The following is a 25,563-nucleotide window of genomic DNA, read 5'->3' as shown; positions in this document are numbered from 1 at the left end:
TGGAAGGAACCAGTATAATTGCTTTGTGTCGTTCTTCTTCTCTCTCTCTGTTTTATTCCGCTGCATTTAGATTCTGATCATCACTTCAGAAGCTGTCTCACTTAGCTTCTGATCAGTGTATTCAGTTATTTAGAGAAACGAAGAATTTTTCAAAACACAATTCAACCCCCCTTCTTGTGTTTTTCTCACCTTCAAGATTATGGGGGTTAAGAGTCGTATAGCTCAACTAGATGAAAAAGGTGAACAGACTGTGCTTCAAGATGCTGAAATAACGGAGTTACATGACTTATCTATTTCTTTGCACTCTTTGTCCCGGGTTCAGAATAGTATTTCTTGGCAGAAATCTCGAATGCATTGGCTTCATGAAGGCGATGCCAACACGAAATTTTTCCATGGAGTAATGTCCCAAAGAAGACGCCATAATACAATTAATTTGGTGTCTGTTGGCGGTGTTGTTATTGAGGGGGTCCAAAATATCCGGGAGGCTGTGTTTAATCATTTTTCTTCTCATTTTCAAGTGGTGGTGGAGGGGCGGCCTAGTGTGTCTGGTCTCCCATTCCGAAAACTATCCTTTGGTGAAGCTGGTAATTTAACTAAACCTTTTTCGTTGGTAGAAGTGAAACAGGCAGTTTGGGACTGTGATGGTTCCAAGAGTCCAGGACTGGATGGTGTCAGTTTTGATTTTATTAAAAGTTTTTGGGATTTATTGAAGGACGACTTTATGCGTTTCTTGAACGAATTCCATCGTAATGGGAAGCTGTCAAAAGGGTTGAATTCTACTTTTATTGCTTTGATTCCAAAGGTGATTAGCCCGCAACAGCTTAATGATTTTCGACCCATCTCATTAGTGGGGTGTTTGTATAAGGTTCTTGCCAAGGTCTTAGCAAACAGGTTACGTGTTGTTATTGGTAGTGTAGTATCAGATTCTCAATCGGCGTTTGTCAAAGGAAAGCAAATACTAGATGGCATTTTGATAGCAAATGAGGTGGTTGATGAAGCTAGGCGGTCGGGAAAAGAACTTTTGATGTTTAAGGTAGATTTCGAAAAAGCTTATGATTCCGTGGATTTAAGATATCTTGAGGCGGTTATGGTTCAAATGAATTTTCCAACTCTTTGGCGAAAATGGATATCTGAGTGTGTGGGGACAGCCACAGCTTCAGTCCTGGTTAATGGGAGTCCGACGGAACAGTTTTCTATTGAGCGGGGCCTCCGACAAGGGGATCCCCTATCACCGTTCTTATTTTTATTGGCAGCAGAAGGGTTCAATATTCTTATGCAAGAGGTGGTGGGAGCGCAGTTGTTTCATGGCTATGGTGTAGGCGATGGCAGTGAGGTCCGTTTATCTCATCTCCAATTTGCGGACGACACATTAATTATTGGTGAAAAATCATGGTTGAATGTTCGCACTATGAGGGCTGTTTTGTTGTTATTTGCGGAGGTATCAGGACTAAAGGTGAACTTTCACAAAAGCTTGTTGACTGGGGTGAATGTTTCTGACTCTTGGTTAACTGAAGCGTCGACGGTAATGAATTGTAGAAAAGGAACAATTCCTTTTATTTATTTGGGATTGCCCATTGGTGGAGACTCCAGGAAATTGAGCTTTTGGAAACCCGTTGTTGATCGTATTGAGGCACGTTTGTCATCATGGAACAATAAATTTCTGTCTTTTGGTGGTCGATTGGTTCTTCTGAAGTCTGTCTTGTCCTCCCTTCCGGTTTACTTTCTTTCCTTTTTCAAAGCCCCTGCAGGTATAATCTCTTCTATTGAATCTCTTTTTAGAAATTTTTTTGGGGGGGTAGTGAGGATAGTAGAAAAATAGCTTGGATTAAATGGGATTCGATTTGTTTACCTAAGGAGGATGGAGGTTTGGGGGTTAGGCGGGTGGGAGCTTTTAATTTATCTTTGTTGGGTAAGTGGTGTTGGCGGATGTTGGTGGATAAGGAGGGATTGTGGTATCGGGTTTTGAAAGCCCGTTACGGTGAGGTGGGGGGGCGGTTAGGGGAGGGTGGTAGAAATTCGTCGGTTTGGTGGAAAACGGTGTGTCAGATTCGTGAGGGTGTTGGTTTGGGGGTTGGAAACTGGTTTGAAGACAATATTCGTCGTGTCGTTGGTAATGGTAGAAATACATTTTTTTGGTATGATAAATGGTTAGGCAATATTCCGTTAAGGTTTAAATATCCTCGTCTGTTTGAGTTAGAGATGGATAAAAATTGTAAGGTGGTGGATAAGGAGAGGTTAGGGTGGGCGGTTGATGGTAGGGCGTGGGTGTGGAGACGCCGTTTGTTTGCGTGGGAGGAGGATATGTTGAGGGAGTGTTCTGTTTTATTGCATAACTTTGTTTTGCAGGATAATGTATCTGACACGTGGAAGTGGTTGTTAGATCCAGTCCATGGTTACACGGTTCGGGGATCATATAATTACTTCTCAAACACATATGACATGATCGATAGGTCTTCGATTGATGACGTGTGGCATAAGCAAATTCCTTCAAAGGTCTCTTTGATGGTGTGGCGTCTTCTACGAAACAGACTACCGACTAAAGACAACTTGGGTCGTCGGGGTATCCTTGCATCGACGGAATTGGCATGCTCTGTAGGCTGTGACTCATCAGAAACTGCTACTCATTTATTTTTGCATTGCACCCTTGCAACTAATTTGTGGTTTCAAGTGTGGAATTGGTTAGGTATATCATCAGTGCTATCAGGTGATTTGCGACACCATTTTATTCAGTTCACCAACATGGCGGCTATGCCTCATTTTTCACATCACTACTTTTATATTATTTGGTTTGCAACTGTTTGGATGATTTGGAAGGATCGCAACAGCCGTGTTTTCCGAAATCCGGCTTCAAGTCCTTTCACACTTATTGAAAAAATTCAGCAATTATCATTCTTATGGTTGAAATCTAAACAGGTTAATTTTGCATACAGTTACTATGACTGGTGTAAACAACCGCTTATCTGTATTGGTGTAAGGTTGTAATCTTTATTACTTTGTTTGGTGCTCCCTTTGCAGCACCTTAACTTTGTAAATATTTAGCGGTGCTTTCCTTCTGCACACCTTGTGCGGGAGAGTTTACCGTTGTGTGTTAATATCATTTTCATTTGTTCAAAAAAAATTGTTGTGTCGTTCATGTTGTCTATTCATTCCATTGTTCAAAGAACTAGCTACAATCATAAGCAAAAAAGGTACGAAAATTGTATTTTTTGGTTGTTTCATTGGTATCACTTCACTATCTTTTTATAAATATTATTTCATCTCACCAACTTCGCAATTTGATAGAAGTGATTTAACGTGGATTCAATTTTACTATTTCCTTCTCACACAATTTATGCTAGCATATTTTTTTTTCTTCTGTTTCTTTAGGAGCTGTAACTTCTCTTATAGTTAGTGTGACTAGGTTTGAGTTCATATGTTGAAGATGATGATGGAGAGTGAGGCTTTGATGAGAAGGTGATGCTTTTACAGGTTTCTTTCCCCTTCAGGTTTTTCACTTATAGTTCTTTCCTTTTTGTGTCCTGCTTTTTGAAACATTGTATTTGCATCAGGCTTGCCTTGATTTAAAGCTATATATGTTTTGTTGTTCTCCACCTCTTTGTGTGTGTCGCTGATATTTGTTGTAGTATCTTGCTTGACAATATGTAATTACCTCTTAATTATTTAACATATGATTTTGGTTTTTGAAAGGAACATATGAATCTGCTATTATTTTTCATTCTGTGTTGCTAATCATTTGGCAAGAACATATGAAGTGTGTTACATATTTTTGCAAGTGGGCATACTTATGGAATCACATTGTAGCTTACTTTATATCAAGGTACTTTGCTATGTTCTTCTCTATTGACTTCAACCAAGGCACGAGTATTTTCTCATTTCTCTATAGTTTTTTTTTTTTTTGAGGAATCATTTCTATAAAGGTGTTTGCTCATTATCTGTATCATTTTATGAAGGCAGAGTGACGTATGAGAACGATCAGAATCTTAAGGCGACTAAGCTTGGTTTGTGGCTTCTAGGGACAAAGGAAAATGAGGAAGAAACAACATTATCTATTAGAGTCTGCTCTACATGTGTAATGTCTTCCTTTTTCATATTATTTCAAGTTGCAAGTAATTTAAATTGAGTTTTAAGGTAGTTTTCTTTGACTGCTATAAGGAGCTTATTTCATAAGGTTATACTTAGATGTGTATATTTTTTATCCAAGCTTATTTTGGGTTTCTGTGGTGACTTTATCAAAATCACGGTGCGCCGCCGTGATTTAGAAAAAATTATAGGGTGCAGCTTTTACAATAACCATTATTCTATCCTTTGTGTGCATTTAAAAAATTAACTAATGATTTGCCTAAAGTTTCTAATTTGTTTTACTGGTCTGATTACAGTCCCTCTCTCTGATAATTTTCTACAACTATCGAAGATTTGGTTGAATCAGCTGAGGTTAATTATTTTGTTCATGATTTTCGCAAGATTACTCTTCATTCTACTGTTTTATGCCAAAATTAATTTATTTTGTGTGTGTAACAATGTTGCTTCATAGATGCTTCAGTTCAGTGTTGGCAAGAACCTGTGAGTTTAAGACTGGTATAGGATGGTCTATCAGGCATACGGTAAATGTGCATCGAGAGTTATTACTATTATTGTGAAGATTTTATGTGAAAAATGACAAGGTCTGCAATTCTGAGGCAAGTTAAATAATCTCTAATTTTAACTTAAAAGTGTATTGTCGATAAGTTTATACTTTTTTTTTTCTACAATCAATGATTTAGGATACTACTGAAGGATGTTTTCTTTTTAAGCTTGAATCTCATGGATTTGATATTCGCTCTAGAGTAAACCATGTGAATCTGTGGATGCCTATTTTATCTTTCAATGAACAGCAGCGACATCCAATTTGAGTTTTCTATATCAACTCATATTTTGTATGTTTAGAAAAGATAGATATTCACCCAAATAAATAATGAAAATCCATTTCATCTTAATTTTATATATGATAGTAATTGCTATCATAATTCTCAATCTTTTTGTATGATGGACAACCAATTAAGTTAACAATCCTTAATCAACACATGGTTGACATTTACTTGCCGTGCATCGAAAAAATTATGGTAAGCTAGAAGTTTGATCATGTCAATGTATATGGTTGTTGAATATATGGTATGGTAGACTATTATCCATTTTTACCCTCAGTTGCAGGGGTAATAGTTGTTGAATAAATTATGGTTGTTGAACTTTGGTCTGTTAGTAAAATGAGTATGTGGTAAAATAGCTATCAATGAATGTGGTCAGAGATTACGCGCTTTCTGAATGGCAGTTTATCTGAGTTTAAAAAATATACATGAAAAGGACATTGAAAAAAGTTTAGTTTCATTAGTTTATACCAGATGTTATGAACAAAAACTCTTCAAAACAAATTCATGGAAACCCTTCAATCACATTAAGTCCTTATCTGTTGTATCATTAAATTTAATGATTGGATGAGTGAGGGTCATTCATGTTCTGATGTGAATGATGCAGAAATGGATACATGAGGATGCGCAAATCATGTATATTGTAGGTGCCATAGTGTCATGGTTAAACCAGATGTCCATAAAAATGGCTGATATACCTGAGCCTTTTTTTTTGTCACATTTTTTTTGGAAATTAGGTTAAGGTTTTACCATCTACAAGCAAGCTCTTATATAGCAAGGTTATCAATCTGAGTGTGTTTATAAGGATGCCTGTCAATTAAATCCATTCATTATGATTTCAATTGGATGTGAGCTATAGGCTATCAGAAGGATATTTGCACAATTTGTTAAAATGACACAATGGACTTGCTTGCACGTTTTACCACATATTATGTAATTAGTGCACTCTATTCTATGTTGTCATAGTTTTTTATTTATTTAAGCAATCACGATTTCTCTTGCACAGGTTTATGTTATCAATGAGATAAGTACTCATCATTTCTATAAATACATGTGAAGGTGTTGGCATGGTTTGATTTCCCTTGAAGGGCGGCTGCATTCCCCCATACATAAGCCACTACCATTTTGGATAATCATGATTATCACTTCCTGTGATTGTTTTGTAAAACTTCAGGTAAAGTTCCTAAATCTTTAGTCTTAAAACTTTTATGTCAACTATAGTGTTTTTATATAAAATTCATCATATATTGATTTCAACCTCTGAAGTATCATGAACTCGATTCGAGATGTGACTATTTTTAGTAGTGAAATTGAGTAGTTGTGATGTGATAAAGTGTAGTATTGATCAAGTGATGTTGATGGAGTTTTGTGCAGAAATGAAGAAATTAATAGGGAATACTTCTATGATATGGCTGACTTCAAGCAAAGGGGTCGACTTCATCTGAAATTATTGTTATTTTTATGAAATTGCATTGCAGGTTTGTGAAGATGAACCTTTATCAATTATATTAAAGGTGCAAGCACAAATGAAGATAGTTTTTTTGGTACCTGTGTTGAAGCTAGGCTCCCATAAAGGATAAGTATACAAGACTCTCAAAGTGGGTTGGAAAAGTGGGCAAATGTTTAAGTCTTCCATATAATCAGTGTACATAATGAAATTTTCTGTTATGTTGCTTTGATAGTGGATTGTACTAAAAATGAGGGGTGAACATCATGATGTGCTCTTACTTATTGCATGTAGGTGGGCAGTGGCTCTGTTGCTGTCATGACAGTGCAGCACCTGTTTCACCTGTTTTTTTTTCTGGTTCGGCACCTATTTCTGCTGCTGTTTTTTGACTGATCTCTCCGCTTCAGGTGCTTGGGGGGTTCCGGTTTTTAGTGTTGCGATTTCCGCAGGTTGTGGCATATTTATGGGTCTGAATTCCGGTGGTTATTATTGGATTTCAGTGTCATATCTTACGCTATTTCGCTTCGTTTCGTTAGTGGGGCTGTTATGAATTTGTGTGGGATTATAGTTTTGGTTGTTTGGGTGGATGTTACGCATATATGCGGCCTCTTTGTTTTTATTTTCCACCGTCTCTTAGCGTCTTGCGAGTGTTTTGGTTATCCATAATATTTTGCTGATTCAAAAAAAACTTATTGCCACTTAAGATCCTTTTCACATTGATATTTTTTTGGCTATACTTAGTGTTTGATTATATTAGTGCACATTTGAAGCTTCAATTTTTTTTAGTTTTTTTTTATACTTAGTAATATCTTTTGTAATTTTTTTTGTTGATCCTTATTCCCTTAAAGTAAAGCATTTTTTCACTGATGTTAACAGTATGAATGCATGATTCAATGATATTGAAATCACTATAAAAAAATATGATATTGAAACCATTGTCCATTTGAAAAAGCTATTGAATGAATGATTATTTATTATTTTTTGCTAATATGAATGAATGATTAAATGACATAGCAAATCATTTATGTGATTGCTACTATTTTTAAGCGTCTTTCTAACAATTGCTTCAATGATCCATAAAATGAAAAATTGGGTTAAAAATAATTGTGTATTTTGTCAAGTAATAATTATACCATCTTTTCTTCCAAAAAATTACACCACTTTTCTTTCTATTTATTTTTGTAACAAAAAAAAAAATAGAAGCAACTATACATTTTACACATGTTTTACAAACATTTCATGTGTGCATCACAAAGACCTGTGCATCAATCGTGATCTTTCAAGTTTCAAAGACGACAGTTTCTTTTAGTTGTCTCATTTTTCGTGACAATTAACGAGAGCCAAGGGCAATTACTGTGACATGTTGGATTATATTTCTCAACGCCAGTATTTTCACATTGACAATTATATGTTGTTGTCTCGAGAGTTACATCCAGAGGAGGGCGATAACCAATGAAGATGGTGAAGATATTGATGTGACGTCTAATGTTGTGTACGAAAAAAGTATTTCGAAATGTGTAATATTCCATAATATATGCTATGTTGTCATTAAAAACCGTTTATTTCTTTGGTGTCACATGTTTGGTTGGCAATACAATATTTATCGATATTGTAGCTTTTGTTTGGCGATAAATTTCATTTATGTAGTTTAATTATTTAAATTTCATTCCACTATATCTCGGTCTATTATATATCAAATTATTCTAACTCATAAGACCCGTGCGGCGCACGGGTCTGTGTTCTAGTTAGGTTAATGATAAACCCGAAACCCAATACCCGCCCGATTCACGAAACTTAACCCGATACACGAAAGATATTACACTCTCACTCTCACACACAAAACTTAATGCAAATTGTGAAAGTCCAGTCACCTACCTATCTCCGTCGTCCGCTGCAATTTTCACATATCTGAATCAGCAGAGAGTGTGAATTTGATAACTAAGAAGAAATTCGAAAATGAAGCTCGACGTAGATGTTTTGAGATACCTCTCGAAAGATGATTTTAGGGTTCTCACCACTGTTGAATTGTTCATCTACTAGTGATCTAACCCGTGCGTCGCACGGTTAATTTTTTTTGTTCATTTAACTTGAATCGGACTTCGTTCGGTTTTCTTCAACCATTCACCTGTATACGATGATAAATATTGATTTGCACGTACAAATGTAAAAAAAAAAAAAAATATTGACTCGCACACACAAATGTAAAAAGAGAAAATAGTTTTTGTACAAAATGAAGGATAAATTATATGTTAAACACAAAAACTGACGAAATTTTGAAATAAAAATACAAATTACAAACTTCATACCAAAAAAATAATAATGACATCCAAAACCTACGTTCAACATAGAATAAACATTCAACTAAAAACATTACATGTTTTAACATAACTAAAAACAAAAAATAATTTCATTTTTTTGGTATTGTAAAAAATAATGTTATTTAGCTTCAAAGATGAGCTACAACAGTTAAATTAATTGGGTTCAAGTGATTAATGAGCTTCACTAAATGACGAATTGTTCGGGAGTACCCGAGTTTGATTCTTGGATGAAACAATTTTTGGTCAGACTATACTTACCTCGCGATCAAACTTTAAATTACCATTGGCATGGCAATGGGGTGAGGTTGGGATGAGTTTTACCTTTTCCATCCCCTGATTATCATATACTAACCTGTTACCCTACTCATATCCAACGGGGATGAGAAACTGAATTTCGTCCCCGTCTTCGGCAGGTTCGAGTATCCCCGTACCCAATACGAATCATTTTTCAAAATATAAAAAGAAGTTTTTCCAGCCCCTAGAGCAATATTGTAATGTAGAAGAGAGAGAGAGAGAGAGATTAAAAGTGTGATATGTGAAAGAAGAGAGAGAACTCAAGTGAGTAGACACATACTGGTATTCTTATTGTCTTGGTGAAATGGTTTAGGATTTGTGTTTTTATTTATATAAAAAGATGAATAAAGTAATTTTTAACATTCAGGGATGAGTTCGGGGTGAGTACCTATATATCCATGTAACCCGTCTTGTACTGTGATTTTAAATTGGGAAAAATCCAAACTCATATCCAAATAAAAATATGATGTGTTAGAGCATATACTAAAAATTACTTTTGGTGTGTTAGAGCATATAATAAAAATATGATGATACAAATAGCTATAATTAAAGAGTCAGGATCTACACCTGGTGTAAAACTCAACCATTAAATCTAACACATCCAATGGTTCATAAATGTTTCGTAAGAAGGAATGTGAGTCATGTTTCTGTTTCTTTTAGTCTTTCTTGTTTTTCATAGAGAACACAACGACCCTCATATCTATAAAAAGTTCAAAGAATCGAACACCAATTGTGCAGGCACTAAACCCAATTTGACAACAAAAAAAACACGATGTCGATGAAAATATAAAATGCAGTAACCAGTTTGACTAAAACCAATTCTATATTCTAGTTCAATTGCGAAATTCAGATGGATTCTTAGATTAACGCTAACCTAAAATTCGACTAATTTGTCCCCTTTATCTCCCATTTGTTTCGAACACATGTGGAGAGTGAAAAAAAAATCCTAACATAGGATTTAAGATGAAATTTAATTACAGTGTTGTTCTCTCTTGACGTATAGATCAAACTATTATTGAAAAATTGATTGTTTTTGTGAATAAAAAAAAACTTGAGTGTCTCAGTCATAAATTAGGTTTCACAAATTAAACAGCGTTTGGATGATAATTAGTTTGTGATTGATTAGAGGAACATAATGCCTTGACTATTGTTCAAATTTATTTGATTTTTTCTTCCTTGATGACACACTCTGGGTTTACTCGATGGAAAAGGGATGTCTAGGGAAGAAAGCAAATCGCATAAAATTTCTCACGTCACAATTTTTTAATTTTTCGGTTGAATATTTTGAACCGCATGATCTCTTGAATTCAACGGTCCATATTTAGTGTAAGTCGAACGCCTTATACCTAGTGTGTGACTCATAATTAAATGAGGGGGTAATAGTCACTTTGGTTCCTGAATGTGTAGCAAGTAGTCACAATAGCCCTTCAATGTATCAAAATTCCAAAATAGTCCCTGATTGTCCACTTTGTTAGTCAAAATAGTCCATAAAGCTTAAATAACCCCTTAATACTCACATTAACTCTTTTGATATAAGGACTAAAATGATAATAAGTAAGTACGTATAAAGACTAATATGACAATAAGTAAGTCTATTGAAGGACTAATATGACAATATTAATGAAATATTTTAATATCAAGGACTATTTTGACTAACAAAGTGCACAATCAGGGACTATTTTGCTATTTCGATACATTGAGGGACTATTGTGACTACTCGTCACTCATTCAAGGGCCAAGGTGACTATTTCTCCTTAAATAAGACTACATTGGAATATGGTTAATACATCGATACAAATATCATAAAAAAATAATAACAACATCATGTACACTCCATCTGAAATCGAGTTCGTGCAAAATATCAATAATATTTTATGCTGAATATGTTTTTTCTCCCTTTAAAATTACCAAGTTCGTGTTTTGTTCTCACAAGAAAATCATATTTTTTTAAACCCCGAAAACTTATCATGCAAGTAGTTGTAATCTCTGTTGGGACAAAATGTGTTTGATTATCAACCAAGTTGCTTGGGCTCCAGTGGCAAGGAGCTCCTTCCAAGGACGTATCCGGGGAATACCGGGTTCGATTCCCAGGGGGAACAACGCTTGGCCAGTGCGCATGCCTCTACGCACGAGCCGGATTAGTCACCCACCTTTGGTGGGTTGGAAACCGGTGCGAAAGCCAAAAAAAAATGTGTTTAATTATCTTTTAATTTTTAAATTTTTGATTTCTTTTTTTCACATACAAGTTTAGAACATTATAAAAATTTCCTCCACAAAAATTTAGATTTTCTTAACTTAATATAAATTGAATATGCACCAAAAAAATATAAATTGAATTTTATTTTTTAAATGGCAAAAACACCAGATAAAAGTAACTTAAATATGAACCTATAAATCAAATTTCGAGCTCATTTTTTTTAGAAATTTTTATAAGGTTCTAAATATTCACGCGGAAAAGTATTGAAAAATACATGTTGTCTAAACAATATAAACTAAAACATTTTGCCAGATAATTTTGTAGGAACTAAAATGTGATTTTTTTTTTGTTGGTGTGAGATCTTTTTTTATATAGACGAAAAAAGAATTATTTTAATTTTGTAGGTACGAAGAAATAGTTCATAATAATAATACTAATTTCTTTTATAGAAACACTAATGGTAACAAATTAAGTGATGTTTTTTTTCCCTTCATTTTTCTTCCTCTTTCTCTAACATTTATTTCTCTGCCTTCTCTCTAAGCTAACCCCTCCATAACCTTAGCATTTTGATCCAAATCTCATCCACCAAGATTTAATAGTTTTTAACGGTGGTGCAATGAGAGCATTTATTCTCTGCACCCTTTTTATAGTTTGTCAGTGTCGTGATTCGATTTCTCTAGTTCATGTGGTTTTGCGCCGTGTGTTTTGGAGGTTGTCTCCTTCTTCAGGTTGGCGTCCATCGTGTCTTAGTTCGATCTTCTTCATCGTTCGCGAGATTAGTTCCAATTGAGGTTGGTGTATGTGCACAAGGTTGATGGTCATTGGTGGATGAAGTCGTTGTTGAGGCGACGTTGGTGGTAGTATTGTCACCCGCGTTTGTTTGGTGGAATGCGTTTTGTTTTGTTCTGGACGGGTCGTCGGTGGTGTTCGTGTGTGGTTGGTTTCTTCACTGGTGTGTTGTTTGTTTTTGTGGGACTACGACTATTTGATACGTGCTTTTATGCTTCTGTTCTTGATTAAAAACTGGGTGGTCGAAGATTTATGACCTCTTTTTGATGTGGTTTAGTTTCAAAAACCCAGTAGGATTTAGTTCTATTAACCCGAAAGGTTTTGATTACTAATATATTGGACTCATCCCTCAATATGAATTTTTATGCGTCGATTGAAAAGTGTAGTGTTTGGTGGTTTTACCTCATTAATTATCTGATGTTTTAGATTTGTTGAGATCTGCAATTTTCAAGGCGTTATGTCTACCTCCACTTTGGTATCGGCTGGTTATATGTGCAGTCCTTGTGACTGTTCACAGAATGTTAATGCTTGAAAGAGATTTTATGCTGGCTGTTTTATTCTGAAAGTTGCTGGCACTTGGATTTTGCTACCGTGTTGGCGGTCAATCTATTCACCATTTTTAAACCCTAACTTTTCTTTGCAGATGTTTACTCTTCATAATTTTTGTAACATGGTTTCGCGGTCGTACACGGGTTCCCTCAGTTGTGATGAGTGAATTTTTGTTATGATAGATTATGCTGGGCCACTTGGTCTATTTTATCATTATGTATTCCCGTTTAGGTTATACCTGGGTCATATCTAACGCCTCCTAGTCTCTGTATCTCTTTCTTTTATTTAATATAATTTCCCCTTGCTTAAAAAAAAGTATAAAGTAAGTGATAAACATGTAACATGATTAACCAATATTTAGAAAACCTGACCAATCATTGAACTGGTAAAGGCACTATTATAAGGCTCAATAGTTCAAATGTGGTTGAACCACATTTGAACCAATTACTACAATTAAAAAATTATTTCAGGTTGTTTATATGACTTTTACATACTAACATAAATAAAATTTAAAATTGATATATAGGTTTTTCATATAGGTTAAACAAAATATGCAATCTAATAAGTATTTTAGATGTCTAAAAAGGTATCAGCTTGCTATACCAAAAATACATATAAATCTATTATTTTGTTAAGAAGTTTTTGGTTGAGCAAATGAGTAATTTTTTTGTTTGTTTGTTTGATTACTTTCATAAAGAGTATTTAGTATCCTTTGTGTAAAATAAACAATTAATTGAGCACGAAAACTACATATAATGCAACAACATATAAAAATTTAACAAACAACCAACCACACAAAAATAAATTTAGCAACCCCCCACATACATGTGATTATTTTTTGTTACTATTTTATTAATGCTTGGTGACGATACAATGTCAATGTCCACAACAAATGAACATTTGAAATGAAACTCCACACATCTAGAGCTTGAAAGTCATTCTCACAATAACACTCCCTCCAATCACTTCCAAAAACGATAATTGATACTGGCTACTCCTTAATCAATAATATATAAGGATCTCAACAGGTCATCACAAATTTTAGGTTAGTATATAAATTCAATATTATAAGGTCGATTAAATAATAATGATACAATTGTTTCTTGGATTTTAAACTAATTTTTACTACTTAGTTGGACAAGTTTTGACAAAACTCGTTCCCTGATTCAATCAAATTTCATTAATTTGCATTTATCAAAATACTCAATTTCTTATTTCAAATCCGAACCAATCAAACCTGATCGTAAACTTAGTTCATATTGGATCACGAGTGAGTTATGACACATAATTTATAAAAAAAATGCAAAAAAAAGTTAAATTAAATAACTTTTTCTTTTGTCAATAAATTAAATACCTTTCGATTTAATTAAAAAAAAACCATGACTCGGTTATTAACAAAATCCTTCCCCTGAAATTTTTTATATAATTTCTTATGATTTTATATCTTTTGATCATTATTTTTCAATAATTTTTTACCTATTTATCACGTAAAAGAAAATAAATTACTATTAGTGTCGAGGTCAATCAATTATGACTTTGTAAAAATCAATGACCAATCCTTGACTTGTAAATGAAAAACCTACTATCGTAACTCTTCTTGTTCACGTTTCCCGTGTGTCCCAAGTTTATGCGGTACCCTCCAATGATCCATGTGTTTTTTTTAATTGATTTTATTTTTACAAAAAATAAATCATAAAATTAGTTTATGACTTTGTAGTGCATTTTTGAATAAGTCTATAAAAACATGAATATTTCAAAAAAGACTCGAAAATCTATATTATAACAATTGACTATTAATTTAATTCATATAGTTAACCGTTTACTATTTTATTTCTTTTAGTTTAGTTGATAGATTTTCACCTTTTAAGATGATCAAACCACGTTGCATATTACAATATTTCTATTAACTGAGTTAGGATTATGAAGATCTGTTTAACATTAATTTAATCCTATTAATGATTTAGTACGTAACCAACAATAGATTGATTCAAGTGGTAATGAACTTGAACTCTTAAGCATGTGGTTTTTTTTTTGACAAGAAAATTTCTATCTTATGCGTATAAAAAGAAAATTGGTTGAGAGGGGAGAACACAATTTGTATGTTCCATAGTTTTTCCGACAAAGATTAGTCACCGTTAATCGACTGTGAAAACTTCGTATCAATATCATGATAAAAAAATGATTTAGTAAGTATAATATTATATCTTAAAATCTATTAAAAAAAAGTATTATATTATATCTCAAAATCAATTAAAAAAATTATATCTCAAAATAAAAATAGAAATAAACATAACAAAAAATTCCTAAAAAAAATCAACATAACAAATGAGAAAAGAAAATAAAAGGGATATTATTTAACAAATAAGAAAAGAAAATAAAAGGGATATTATATGTTTCTTCACTGGTTTTTGCGCCCTGTCTCTCTCACGTGTTAACACCACCGATGCCTATCCCTTGTCATACTTCCAACTCCCAACTTTATCTCTCTGCATGCATTCCCTTTTTCTTCTTATTTCTCTCAACTGAGAACACCATGAAACTGAACCTTCTCTCTTCTTTTTCCATCAACTCCAACCACCCCATGCTAAAATAAAACCACCATATTGATCTACTCTTTGTCCTCTATAAAATTGTTATTTTTATTTCTCAGATCTTCAGAGTTTGTTTTTGAGACTGTCATTTCTTCATTTTCCAGCCACCAAATGCTTCTCTTGATAAAACTATGTTCTGAAGTAGAACCTGCTTGATGTTCTCAACAAAACTCTCAAATCAAAATATTAATTGGACTATTTTCATCGGAGACACCATGCCGGAGGTCAACCCAGCAGCGGCGGAAAATTAACCTGAATTTTTTTTGTTGATTTTCTATTTCCAGATCTCTTACCTTTTCTTTTATATTTATTTTTCCCCCTTTCCTTCAACAATTTTCTTATGTTTGAACGACAAATTTTATCATTAGCGCGTCAATGTAAAAGATAATTTTTTTACCCCTTTTTCTGAATTCTTTTATAGTATCTCTCTCTACCTTTCTTCTCTTGGCAATAGATACTACCACCGTAGCCTACTCGTTCAAAGCATTAAAAACTAAGCATTTAATACACTATGATAGACTGTATTAGGAGGATTAGCTGGGCCACTCCCTACCAAAAACTTTTCTAATTATTATAATCAACTTTAATCTTTAGTTCTTGATTATGGCTCTACAGTGTGAAATTTCTAAGTGTAAAGATAGGTGTTTTGATTTTGGTTAGATGTGTTGAATGTTCATTTTTTGTTACTGATGATGTGTGTTGAATGTTCCATTTAGAAAGGCTTATTTGCAACAAAACACCACTGTTTAATGACCAAAACAAGAAAGAACTCTATGTAAATTTAATGACCAAAACACCACTGTCTCTGATGTGTGTACTAACTCTGAATTGATACCATCTTGTTTTGATTTAAACCGCATAATTGAGGTAAAAAATATTCTGTTTGTTGGTTGCTGCAAATAACCTTTGTTGGTTTTATAAAAATTTTGAATTTTGATTCAGCTGAAATGATATTATTATTTTATTGTCCAAAAATCGAATTTTGTTTTCAACTGAACTGCAAAGATGGATGATTCGCCCATAGATGTTTTTCATAGTGCCCTGTATAGATTGAATTTGCCTGATCCTCGAGAGGCCTCCTGCAAATACCGGGTGTTAGTGTGTTCTGTGCGGTTCCCATGCAACAAAGAATCCATGACTAGATCTCAGACCTTCACAGTTGGGGGAATTCAGTTGAATTGAAGGTTAACTCTGATGTCAAAATAACAGTTGACCATGCTCCTTTGAGTCTTTTTTCTTGTCAACTTCAATTTGCGGCCATTAAAGAGAAGCCGTGCGGATCTAAAGTAATGCGTGTCTTTGAGCATGTGATTGGCGGCGATTCACCCCTTGAGTTTATGTGTCATGGTCTCCTTGTCGATGGAAATGGTTACTGGAATAAAGGAGTGGTCCAAATAAAACTTCAATTTAACCTCATAAGGTATGTTTATGATTAATTATTTAGTTTTTTCTTTTTCAAATTCAATTCAATTTTATACATATGTTTGAATTCAAAGCTTATTGTTTTTTTTTGAACAGTGCTGAAAATATTTTGAAGTCACATCTGTTTAATTGATCTCTGCGGCTGGACGCAATTTTTTATCATAAGGTATGTTTTTTTTTAACAGTAACTGTAGCTTGGAAAATGTTTATGTTTTGTTGATTTGTGATCTGTGGGAAACTCAATCTCCTGTTTGTATCTTAGTTTGGAACATATTATGCCTTTTATCAAAGTGTTTGCAATTTTATGTAGAAATAGCTCATTTGGAGAACATGATAATTGATAATCGAATGAGCAACATATATTTGTCTGAATTCAGCTTTAATTCTTTGCTTTTATATTCTGTGGCTGATGAAACAAGTTGGTGAAATTTCAGAGTAATTACACAAATCCTTCAATCGAGTTCTTTAACATAGTGATTTTTTTTTTTTTGACAAAATTAACACTGAATTTATTTCTTCTAAAAGTTGCTTTAGCATTAACTTCAATTAGATTAGCAATGCCCACCCCTACCCGTGGGCATGGGTATTTTTGCCACCCCTATATTACATTAATATTGACTTCTTTTTTTTAAAAATGTAGTTTCAGCTTTCTCGAGTTTTGCAATTCCAGCAAGGAAGTTTTGCACATGCAAAAAGATGACTTATTGCTTCTCTTATGGAAACACTTAGAGTCGAAGGTTAAGTATGATATAGTAATGACTGGCTGTGTCAAGTACCTTTTCCTCAAACATCCCCCTATGATATCCTCAGTTTTCGTGAAGGAAAATAAGGGTCTAATTAGCTTGAGTGTCCCTGTTGAGGTAATGTTAGAGAAGGTAGAAAACCTTCAATACACACCTGTTCCACAGCCAGGAAGAAATGAATTGGAATCGACTCTTGGGTGTATAGAAGCTATGGAGGAAACAGTCCTGATGAGTGGACGCAGTGTCTTACAATGTTTTTTTGTTTCCGAAGTTTGGAAGAAAGCATATGACGTTTATTTGGGGATGTCTGATTTTCTACCTGAGGAATCTAATAAAGCGGATGCAAAAATAGGAGAGTCAAAGTCAGATGAGGTGGATCCAAAGTCAGATGAGGCGGATCCAAACTTAGGAGAGTCAGATGAGGATGATCCGAAGTTAGGAGAGTCGGATAGGCAAATCACTGCGAAACCAATTGTTGAAGTTAAACCTACCGATGTGGAAGAGGATTATTATAAAGAAGCTCTTGCGAATTTTCTTAGTGAGCACAAAGAACTTCTAGAGGAAGTTGAAGTTATCGGAGATCGTTATAGAGCAGCTGCCAAAAAGGCATTTGAGAGGCACCCATGTAATAGATGGAAGGCTAAACTACAGCTGGAAATCTCGCAACACCATTTTCTTGCTCAACAATTAGCTTCTTTCAGTTTCAGACAAGACAAGAACAAAGAACTTGAAGGTGAAGTTTACGCGTTCTATCCATGGCAAACAGTCAGAAATGTAAGTATGTTAAATTTTGTTACAGTCCCAACTTAAGAGCAGTTGTATTTTTGTTGCATATGTGATGTTATTGATTAATGCCTTCTGCTGTTTGTGTGACAGCTCTTGTATTTGTTGTACCAGATTTTTTTTTTTTTTAATAAGTACAACCTCAATGTTGTTTTATTTGTTGTTGTTTTTGTTGTAGAGACATGAAAGATCCATGATAAAATCGAAGGAAGAAGCCCGAGAGGTGGGCAGAAAAGGAGAGGAACATGCACTTGAGCATCTGAAGGGTAGGTATCCAGCTCCAAAGTATGATGTGGATTGGGTGAATGGACCAGACGAATCCGATGAATCCGATCTTTCATATGACATAGCCGTCCGTGATACAATAAATGGCACGATTTCCTTTTTTGAAGTCAAGTCGTCATCCATAAGTGAAAGAGAATGGTTTTATTTGTCTCCCATACAATATCAGTTGGCCCAGGCACTTCGAAAACAGTTCACAGTTTTGTTCGTGCACGTCAATTTAAAAGATAACACCTTCGATGTGAAGGAATATAACGACCCAGCCCACAATCTTGATTTGCATCTGGCCATGATGGATGTTTCGAAGTTCAGGTCCAACTCTTAAGTGATCTTTCAAGGTACGGATCTAACTAGTTTTAGGTCTAACTAGTTTTGAAATAGAATTTTAAGATACCGATCTAAAATAATTCATTTTGTGGGGATACTGTCAGATTTTAATGCAAAAATATTTCACAGCATCATCACTCAAACTTGTGCTTATTCATAACTACAAAATGTTACAGTTTCTAGTACACAATTATTACAATTCTATGTTCACTACTGCCAAAAGTTTCCATCCTTACACTATATTTTGGACTTGTGCATGTGATGTGACTCTCATATGGCCAAAACCTGAAAAGTATGGCTATAGTTTTGTTGGTTGTATTTATTAATGAACTTAGTTGGCTTGGTGTGGAAGTTATTTGTGAAATATAAAAAAGTTAGATTAGATGGTCCCTCATTTCATTCATGGAGGTTTCAGGTATTGGTAAATGATATTAAAGTTGTAATCTTGAATTTTCTAATTATGTGATATCCTGAGTGTAATTTTGTCAGTTGTAACTTTATCTTGGCTTGGTGTGTAATTTTTTAACAAATGAATTAGAACTCTGTTTGGTATTATTTTATTACCTGCTAACTTTGGGAATATTTTGTTGTTACAGGAATTTGATTCTACCTATGGTCCAGCTTGGCATTGCATTGTAGGTACTAGCTTTGGTTCCTATGTCACTCATTCTGTTGGTGGTTTCTTGTATTTTTCCATTGACAAAGTTCATATCCTTCTCTTCAAGGCAACTGTTTAACCATTAGAGCTTTCATAATTTCCAAATGTTTGAGCTTATATTATATGCACATTGATGCAATTTGTAGTAACAAGCAACATGATATTCTACACTTCAGCTCAGAATATAAATCTTATAAACAAAAAAAACAGTCTAAAAATGCTTGCTGATAGTTACTTTATTGGTAAATTGCTGCTTTACAAAGCATGGTGAAATGTCTCTGTATACACTGTAGATATTCCCATTTTTTTGTACTGTTTTCTCATGCCTATAATTGGAAGTTTCAGTTTCTGTTTTAATTTTTAAATGTTGGTGACCTTGGTTTGGTTCTGTACATGTCTATTTAAGAGAGTGATGTAGATATGTATGAATGAAATTATAATTTCATAGTTTCACTCTCTTGTTAGCAATTAGCATCATGCAGTTGATCTGCTCTTTGATAAAACATATTCGCCGGATTGATATGAGATAAACTAAGCCTAACAACTTTGAAGTCATCATTAACGACTCCAAAACAATACATTGATTCATCAATGTAACAATTACCGAGTGAAGGAGCATGGGGAATGAGGTAACCTCATTACATTAGCTGTTGGGTTCCACATGATAACATGATCAACTTATCATGATTAGTAGTGTGTGGGTAAATACCATTGGGACAGAAAACACAGTTGCAACTGTCATAGGATTCGATCCTTGCTACGTTGTTGGGAAATAGGGATTTGACAAGCATTGGTTTCTCATTGTCACTATCACATGAGAGAAGTTTCATATTGAATTTTTCAATGATTAGAAGACTACGAGAGATGTGCAACTTGCTTCTTTTACTCACAAAGTAGGAAAATTTAATGAGATTGTTCCATGATCTTTAAACACATTTGCAACACATCAGTGATTTTGCTGGTGGCCGCAACAATATTTCTTGTAAAATAGTCTACAGAACCGTGGCTTAAGATATGAATCGTAGGTTTAGGATTAGCTTTGCCTTGATGGGTGGTAATAACTAATAAGTTAGTGCACTTATCTTAACGAATGCTTTTATATACATTTTACATTTGAAAGTCTTATAATTTATACTCTTTTTTTATATTTGTGTATTGTCGTCAGAGTGTACTAATTTAACATTCTTAGATTCTAATGTATGTGGAAAGAAGTATACATTGTTGCACCTTTGTTCATTCCGGTCAGATATACAACTCACTCGAAAGCTACAACCAACATTCGAAAGCTACGAGCCACTGAATTACAAACTCTACTAACAACCCTATATCATTTTCCAATATAGAAAGACAATCTAAATATAAAATTATGAGCTTAATCTCAGCAAACATAGGAGCTCCATAGAGGCATAAACAGTAAACAGTGCCTCAACGTCAATTTCAATGGAGAGGTTAGCGAAATGTTGTTCCTCGGTCAAAGCAAGGCACCGCCAAAGACCCGTACACTCTTCCATTGGCAGGGACATAGATGTCCCAGTCAGCCTTTGTTGCAGCAAACATCACCAAGCCAGAAGAATTTCTAGCCACTAGACCCCAAACCAGTTTTCGATCAGCAAAACACTCAGCATCCACGTCGATTCAGGGGGGAAGAAGCCCGCGTAGGCACTGCAACGGCTTCTGTATTTATTTTAGGAAAAGGATTGGCTTGTTTAAACTCCTCCACAAAGAGAGATACACTTTGTGCAATCCCAACGGGATCAAAGACATCTTAGGTAAAAACAGTTTGGTTCCTATGTTTCCAAATCTGCCAAAAGAGACACTAAACAATTGTTGAGCCAGGACATTGGAGGCTGATAGTCAATACAACATCCAAGTTCGAATATCCAGGAGGGGGCATTGCGTAGATAATTGATCAATATTTTCCAATGGTGTGTTACAAAGAAGGCAGCTCATCCAAGTTAATGCCATTTTTTCCTTAGCTTCGTGTTGGAAGGATATCTTTGGCTAATCTCCACAGGACATTCTGAGCACTTTTAGGACTGGAACATTCCAAATCCTCTTCTATAAATCAATACATCTACCATTTGATGATTCAGTGACAGTAAAATATTTCTCTAATTGCAGAGAATGCGGCGAGCTGATCTCTATTAGAATGATTTCCAGCCTTCTTCCAATGCCAAATAAGACATCCTCGGGACGTCTCAAAAATAGAGATATTGATAATTTGCTGTGGAGAGTAAATTTGCAATGAACGAGGATAAAAACAAAAGGTGAAGCTTAAAGAGGAGCTAAATTGCAAGCGGTTCTAAATTTGTGATCCCCTTTCTATAATTTTTTTAACCCTGAGAATATTTCATTCTGATCTTGCCACCTTGAGCAATTCCATGCTGAATTGACTTTAAAATATGTTGCACAACTTCAATAACTTGGAATCACAACCAAACACCAGTAACTTCGGTATATTGTTATCTATTCAAGCATTATGTGCCAGCCAAAACGAAGCTAAAACCAAGTTAACAAAACATTAGAACAGCTCGACATTCGGGCAACAATCTACTGTTTGATGATTCAGACAGGGAAATAATTCTCTCCTCGCACAGAATGCGGTGAGCTGGTCTAACAGAATAATTTTCATCCTTCTCCTAATGCCAGATAAGCATATTCTCAGGACGTCTCACAGAAAGAGGGGTATTGATAATTTGCTATAAAACATAATATGCAATGAAAGAGGATAAACACTTAAGGTGCAGCTTAAAGAGGAACAGAATTGTAAGTGATTCTAAATTTATGATCCCCTTTCTGTAACTTTCTTAACCCTGAGAATATTGCATTCTGATCTCGCCACCTTCAGCAATTCCATTGGCTGAACTGACTTTCAAAAAATGCTGTGCAACTTCAATAACTTTGCATCACAACCAAACACCAATAAGTTCGTTATTTTGTTATCTGCTTGACCATTATGTCAGCCAACACGAAGCAAAACCCATGTTAACAATATATTAGAACAGCTTGACATTCAGGGAGCAATCTACTGAGTATTAATGCTGCTATAAATTTCATCATAGGTTAAAAGCAAACTAACTATTAAAACATGAGCTTGCGAATATATTTTGCAGTCAAAATAACTCAAGTAAAATCTTCGTAAAACTATTTTCTGTCTAATACTTCTGCAAACTGATTAAACTTGACAACGGAAAAAGGATGTAAAAGAAGCTGAATGGCAAAATGATGAAGCTCTGCCAATAGAGTTAAGTTAAACTTGTCCGAAACATCTCATTCAAATCTAATGTTAGTACAATAGTTCTCCTCATCCACAAGTCAAGTAGCCATTACAGTTGAACACATCCACAAATTCTATAATCTAGTTCTACAACAGGTTACTAAAATCAATCAACATAAAAATACATAATAAGCATCCTACTCCTACAAGAGCAAAAAAATTCTTCTTTTAAAACAAATTAAATAAAAATCTAACATCACGAGGTGATTTACCCTCACCATCAACAATAACATATCAGTAAAGGTAACTATCTTGATGAGAGCTTTTGGTGCAAATCCTCAGTGAGAACTTGCCTCAAGCTTTCCCCAAAGAAATACAAAGACTTCTCACTATCCAGCACCCTAGGTTGAGCTCCACTCTCATCAGGATCCTTCCACAACTCCGCCGGTTCAGGTTCCCTAGCAATCTGACACAAATTATGCAAAACACAACACGCAGCAATAGTCTGCGGCACATGATGAAGACCCACATTCAACTCCTGAAGAATCTTCCACCTCCCCTTGAGCAAAGCAATAGCTTCCACAACCACAGACCTACCCTTCATAAGCATCCCATCAAACAAATTCTGCGCAGGAGTACCCATCCCACTCGGAGAAAAAGGCGTAAGCAAAAACGGCAACAAAGGATAACACCAATCACCAACAACATAAGGACGAACATGGTGACCGCGAACATTGATCACTTTGTCCCAAACAACATCACCAGAAGTTAAACGCTGGTAAAGAAGACTGTCCCTAAAATGAGTAGCATCATCTGTTCCACCAGGTGCTTTAACACAAACATCCCAGAAAATCTTCTTATGATCAGAAACAACCTGAAGAAGAACCGAAGGATAACCGTAACGCGAAAGATAAGTAGCAGGGTTTGAACTAGGACCAGACCTAAGCTTAACAGGGGTGGAATCAATAGCACCACACATATTAGGAAGTGAAGTGAGTTCTTCAAAGGATTGTGTGATTTCGATGAGTCTGCGACGACCAACTGGGATTTTGATGAATTCTGGGTAGAGTTTAGTGGCAAGAAGGCGCGTGACCATGTTAGTGATTTTGGTAACAAGGTAAGGCTCGAGAGAGTAACGATTCGCGACGGTTTTCGCAGAGAGACCATGAGCAAGACGAGAGAGGACCATAGCGACGGCGTAATCTGACGGAAGAGAGAGATTTGAAACGGCGATGTGGGGTTTGAGTTTATCAACGACAGTGGTGAAAACGGGGTAGGAGAGGCCGTAGAGAGAACGCCACTGAGCGTCACGGAGTGGAGCTTCGAGGGACCAGATGTGTTCCGTTGAGAGGGCACGGAAGGCGGCAACGGAGTAGTCGGAGGCGTTTGGGTTGCGACTACGGCGGCGGCGTTTATTGTGGTGGTTGGAAGGAGAGGATGGTGTTCGGGTGGATGCGACATGGGAGAGAACGGAGGCCATGGTGAAGAGAAGGAGAGGGGCGATGGAGGAGGATTGGAGGAGGGAGGTGGCGGAGGAGGTGGAGGAAGTGGCGGTGGAAGAGAGAGTGTCGGTGGTTGGGTCGAGGGAGTTGTGGAGGTGAAGGAGATTTGAAAGCATAACGAGGAACCATTGATCCATTACTAGTTCTGAATCAAAACCCTAATTTCTCCTGCAGTTTTTCCCCAATTTGGTTTGAATTAGGGTTTTGATTTCTGATGACGATGACGATGATGGATCTAACTCTTCAGTGAGACGGACATGGTGTTGCTATAAATAAATCTATCTATAATAATAATGTTAGAAGGAAAAGTGTGTGTTGGGTTTGGGATCTATTGCAGCATTTGTTGTGTTGTGTTGTGTCACTTTCTCTGTCTGCTTCTGGTGTTGGTGGTGGTGGCAGTAGCCGGTCACTGCCTACTTCAGCACCACTACTCCATCTTCCCACCCATTCTTTTTTTATAGTAAGGGGGATGTATTGGATTAGGATTCTATGAGATTTTAAAAGACTTTTTAATTATGAAAAAGTCATGTGGTATTCAATCAAGACTTTTTGCAACTTAAAAAAAGTCATGTGGTATTCAATCAAGACTCTTTGTCATTTTAAAAAAGTCTTGAGGTATTCAATCAAGACTTTTCATCACTTAAAAAAAGTCTCATGGTATTCAAAATCATTCAAATTTCGAAGGATTGTTTAATAAATTGGATTTTGATGGATTTTGTGGGATTTTGTAGTTTAATTTTAAAAAGAAAAAGTCTTTCATGAAAAGATGAGATTTCTTGGGATTGTTTTTCATATAAAAGTTACTATCTCTTTCTTCTCCCTTCTCTCTCTCTCCCCTCCCCCCTCTCTCCTTTCTCTCTTCGTCTCTCTATCTCTCCATTCTCTCTCTCTCTCTCTCTCTCTCTCTCTCTCTCTCTCTCTCTCTCTCTCTCTCTCTCTCTCTCTCTCTCTCTCTCTCTCTCTCTCCTCCTCTCTTCTCTCTCTCTCTCACCTCTCTTAGAAAAACTCAAACGACTTCTCTAATTTCAAACAAAAAATGAGGGCTGACACAATATTTTTTTTTTGAAAGATTTGTAAGGGCTGTCATAACATTAAAATTTTGTGGGAATAACATTTTTAACAAATAAAAAATGTGTATGGAGAATAATGTGTTAAGAGTGTTTTTTAGTCCCATAAAATCTTATAAAATCCATAAAATCTTTAAAATTTTAAAATCAATAGTAAAAGAATTTTTTATTGGTTTTATTTTTCTTTATTCAAACGCTAGAATTTATTTGTTCATTATTTTTATCATTCACACTTGTAAGTTTGTTCTTTTTTCCCTTAAAATTCATTGAATCCTTTAAAATTTTAAAATCCCATAAAATCCTTTGAAATCCTTAAAAGTCAGTGTGATAAATCCATTAAAATCTTGAGTGTATAAAGTCTTTTACATAAAAAGTCTTTTAAAATCTCAGAGAATCAATACAATCTCACACAGTCTTTTAAAATCTTAAAGACTTTTTTTATTAAAATAGTCTTTTAAAATCCTAATCCAATACAC

The 25,563-nt window shown here is 35.1% G+C and overlaps 3 protein-coding genes across 10 annotated transcripts; 2 read left to right on the top strand and 1 right to left on the bottom strand.

The window, feature by feature from the left end:
• Positions 1-3,134: 3,134 nt before the first annotated feature.
• LOC146932158 (uncharacterized) lies at positions 3,135-7,124 on the top strand. Of its 7 annotated transcripts, none has more exons than XM_085703791.1 (6): positions 3,135-3,485; positions 3,688-3,817; positions 3,955-4,067; positions 4,377-4,431; positions 5,961-6,075; positions 6,380-7,124. In XM_085703791.1, the coding sequence occupies exons 2-6, from the start codon at positions 3,747-3,749 to the stop codon at positions 6,479-6,481; spliced, it is 456 nt and encodes a 151-aa protein (XP_085559917.1). In that variant the 5' UTR covers positions 3,135-3,485; positions 3,688-3,746; the 3' UTR covers positions 6,482-7,124. The 7 variants fall into 7 exon arrangements, 2 of the variants coding, with proteins under 2 accessions (XP_085559917.1, XP_085559916.1); XR_015006952.1 differs by adding an exon at positions 4,541-4,676 and having other exon boundaries at positions 3,136-3,817; positions 3,951-4,069; XR_015006951.1 differs by lacking the exon at positions 6,380-7,124 and adding exons at positions 4,532-4,676; positions 6,276-6,379 and having other exon boundaries at positions 3,140-3,817; positions 3,951-4,069.
• A 7,788-nt stretch (positions 7,125-14,912) lies between these two features.
• LOC146932157 (uncharacterized) lies at positions 14,913-19,666 on the top strand. Of its 2 annotated transcripts, none has more exons than XM_085703797.1 (5): positions 14,913-16,506; positions 16,605-16,674; positions 17,155-18,025; positions 18,213-18,654; positions 19,240-19,666. In XM_085703797.1, exons 3-4 carry the CDS (start codon positions 17,195-17,197, stop codon positions 18,639-18,641), a joined length of 1,260 nt encoding a protein of 419 aa, XP_085559923.1. In that variant the 5' UTR covers positions 14,913-16,506; positions 16,605-16,674; positions 17,155-17,194; the 3' UTR covers positions 18,642-18,654; positions 19,240-19,666. The 2 variants fall into 2 exon arrangements, with proteins under 2 accessions (XP_085559923.1, XP_085559924.1); XM_085703798.1 differs by having other exon boundaries at positions 17,149-18,025.
• Positions 19,667-22,546: 2,880 nt separating this feature from the next.
• Positions 22,547-24,449, bottom strand: LOC146932156 (PIF / Ping-Pong family of plant transposase). Its single transcript, XM_085703796.1, has one exon. The coding sequence runs from the start codon at positions 24,155-24,157 to the stop codon at positions 22,826-22,828; it is 1,332 nt and encodes a 443-aa protein (XP_085559922.1). The 5' UTR covers positions 24,158-24,449; the 3' UTR covers positions 22,547-22,825.
• Positions 24,450-25,563: the final 1,114 nt, after the last annotated feature.

The sequence above is a fragment of the Medicago sativa genome, chromosome 4, assembly GCF_051527215.1.
Source record: "Medicago sativa cultivar Bolivia chromosome 4, Bolivia_mono, whole genome shotgun sequence".
Lineage (NCBI taxonomy): Eukaryota > Viridiplantae > Streptophyta > Magnoliopsida > Fabales > Fabaceae > Medicago > Medicago sativa.
The sequence above is the reverse complement of the archived record's forward strand: the minus strand, read 5'-3'. Positions and strand labels throughout refer to the sequence as shown.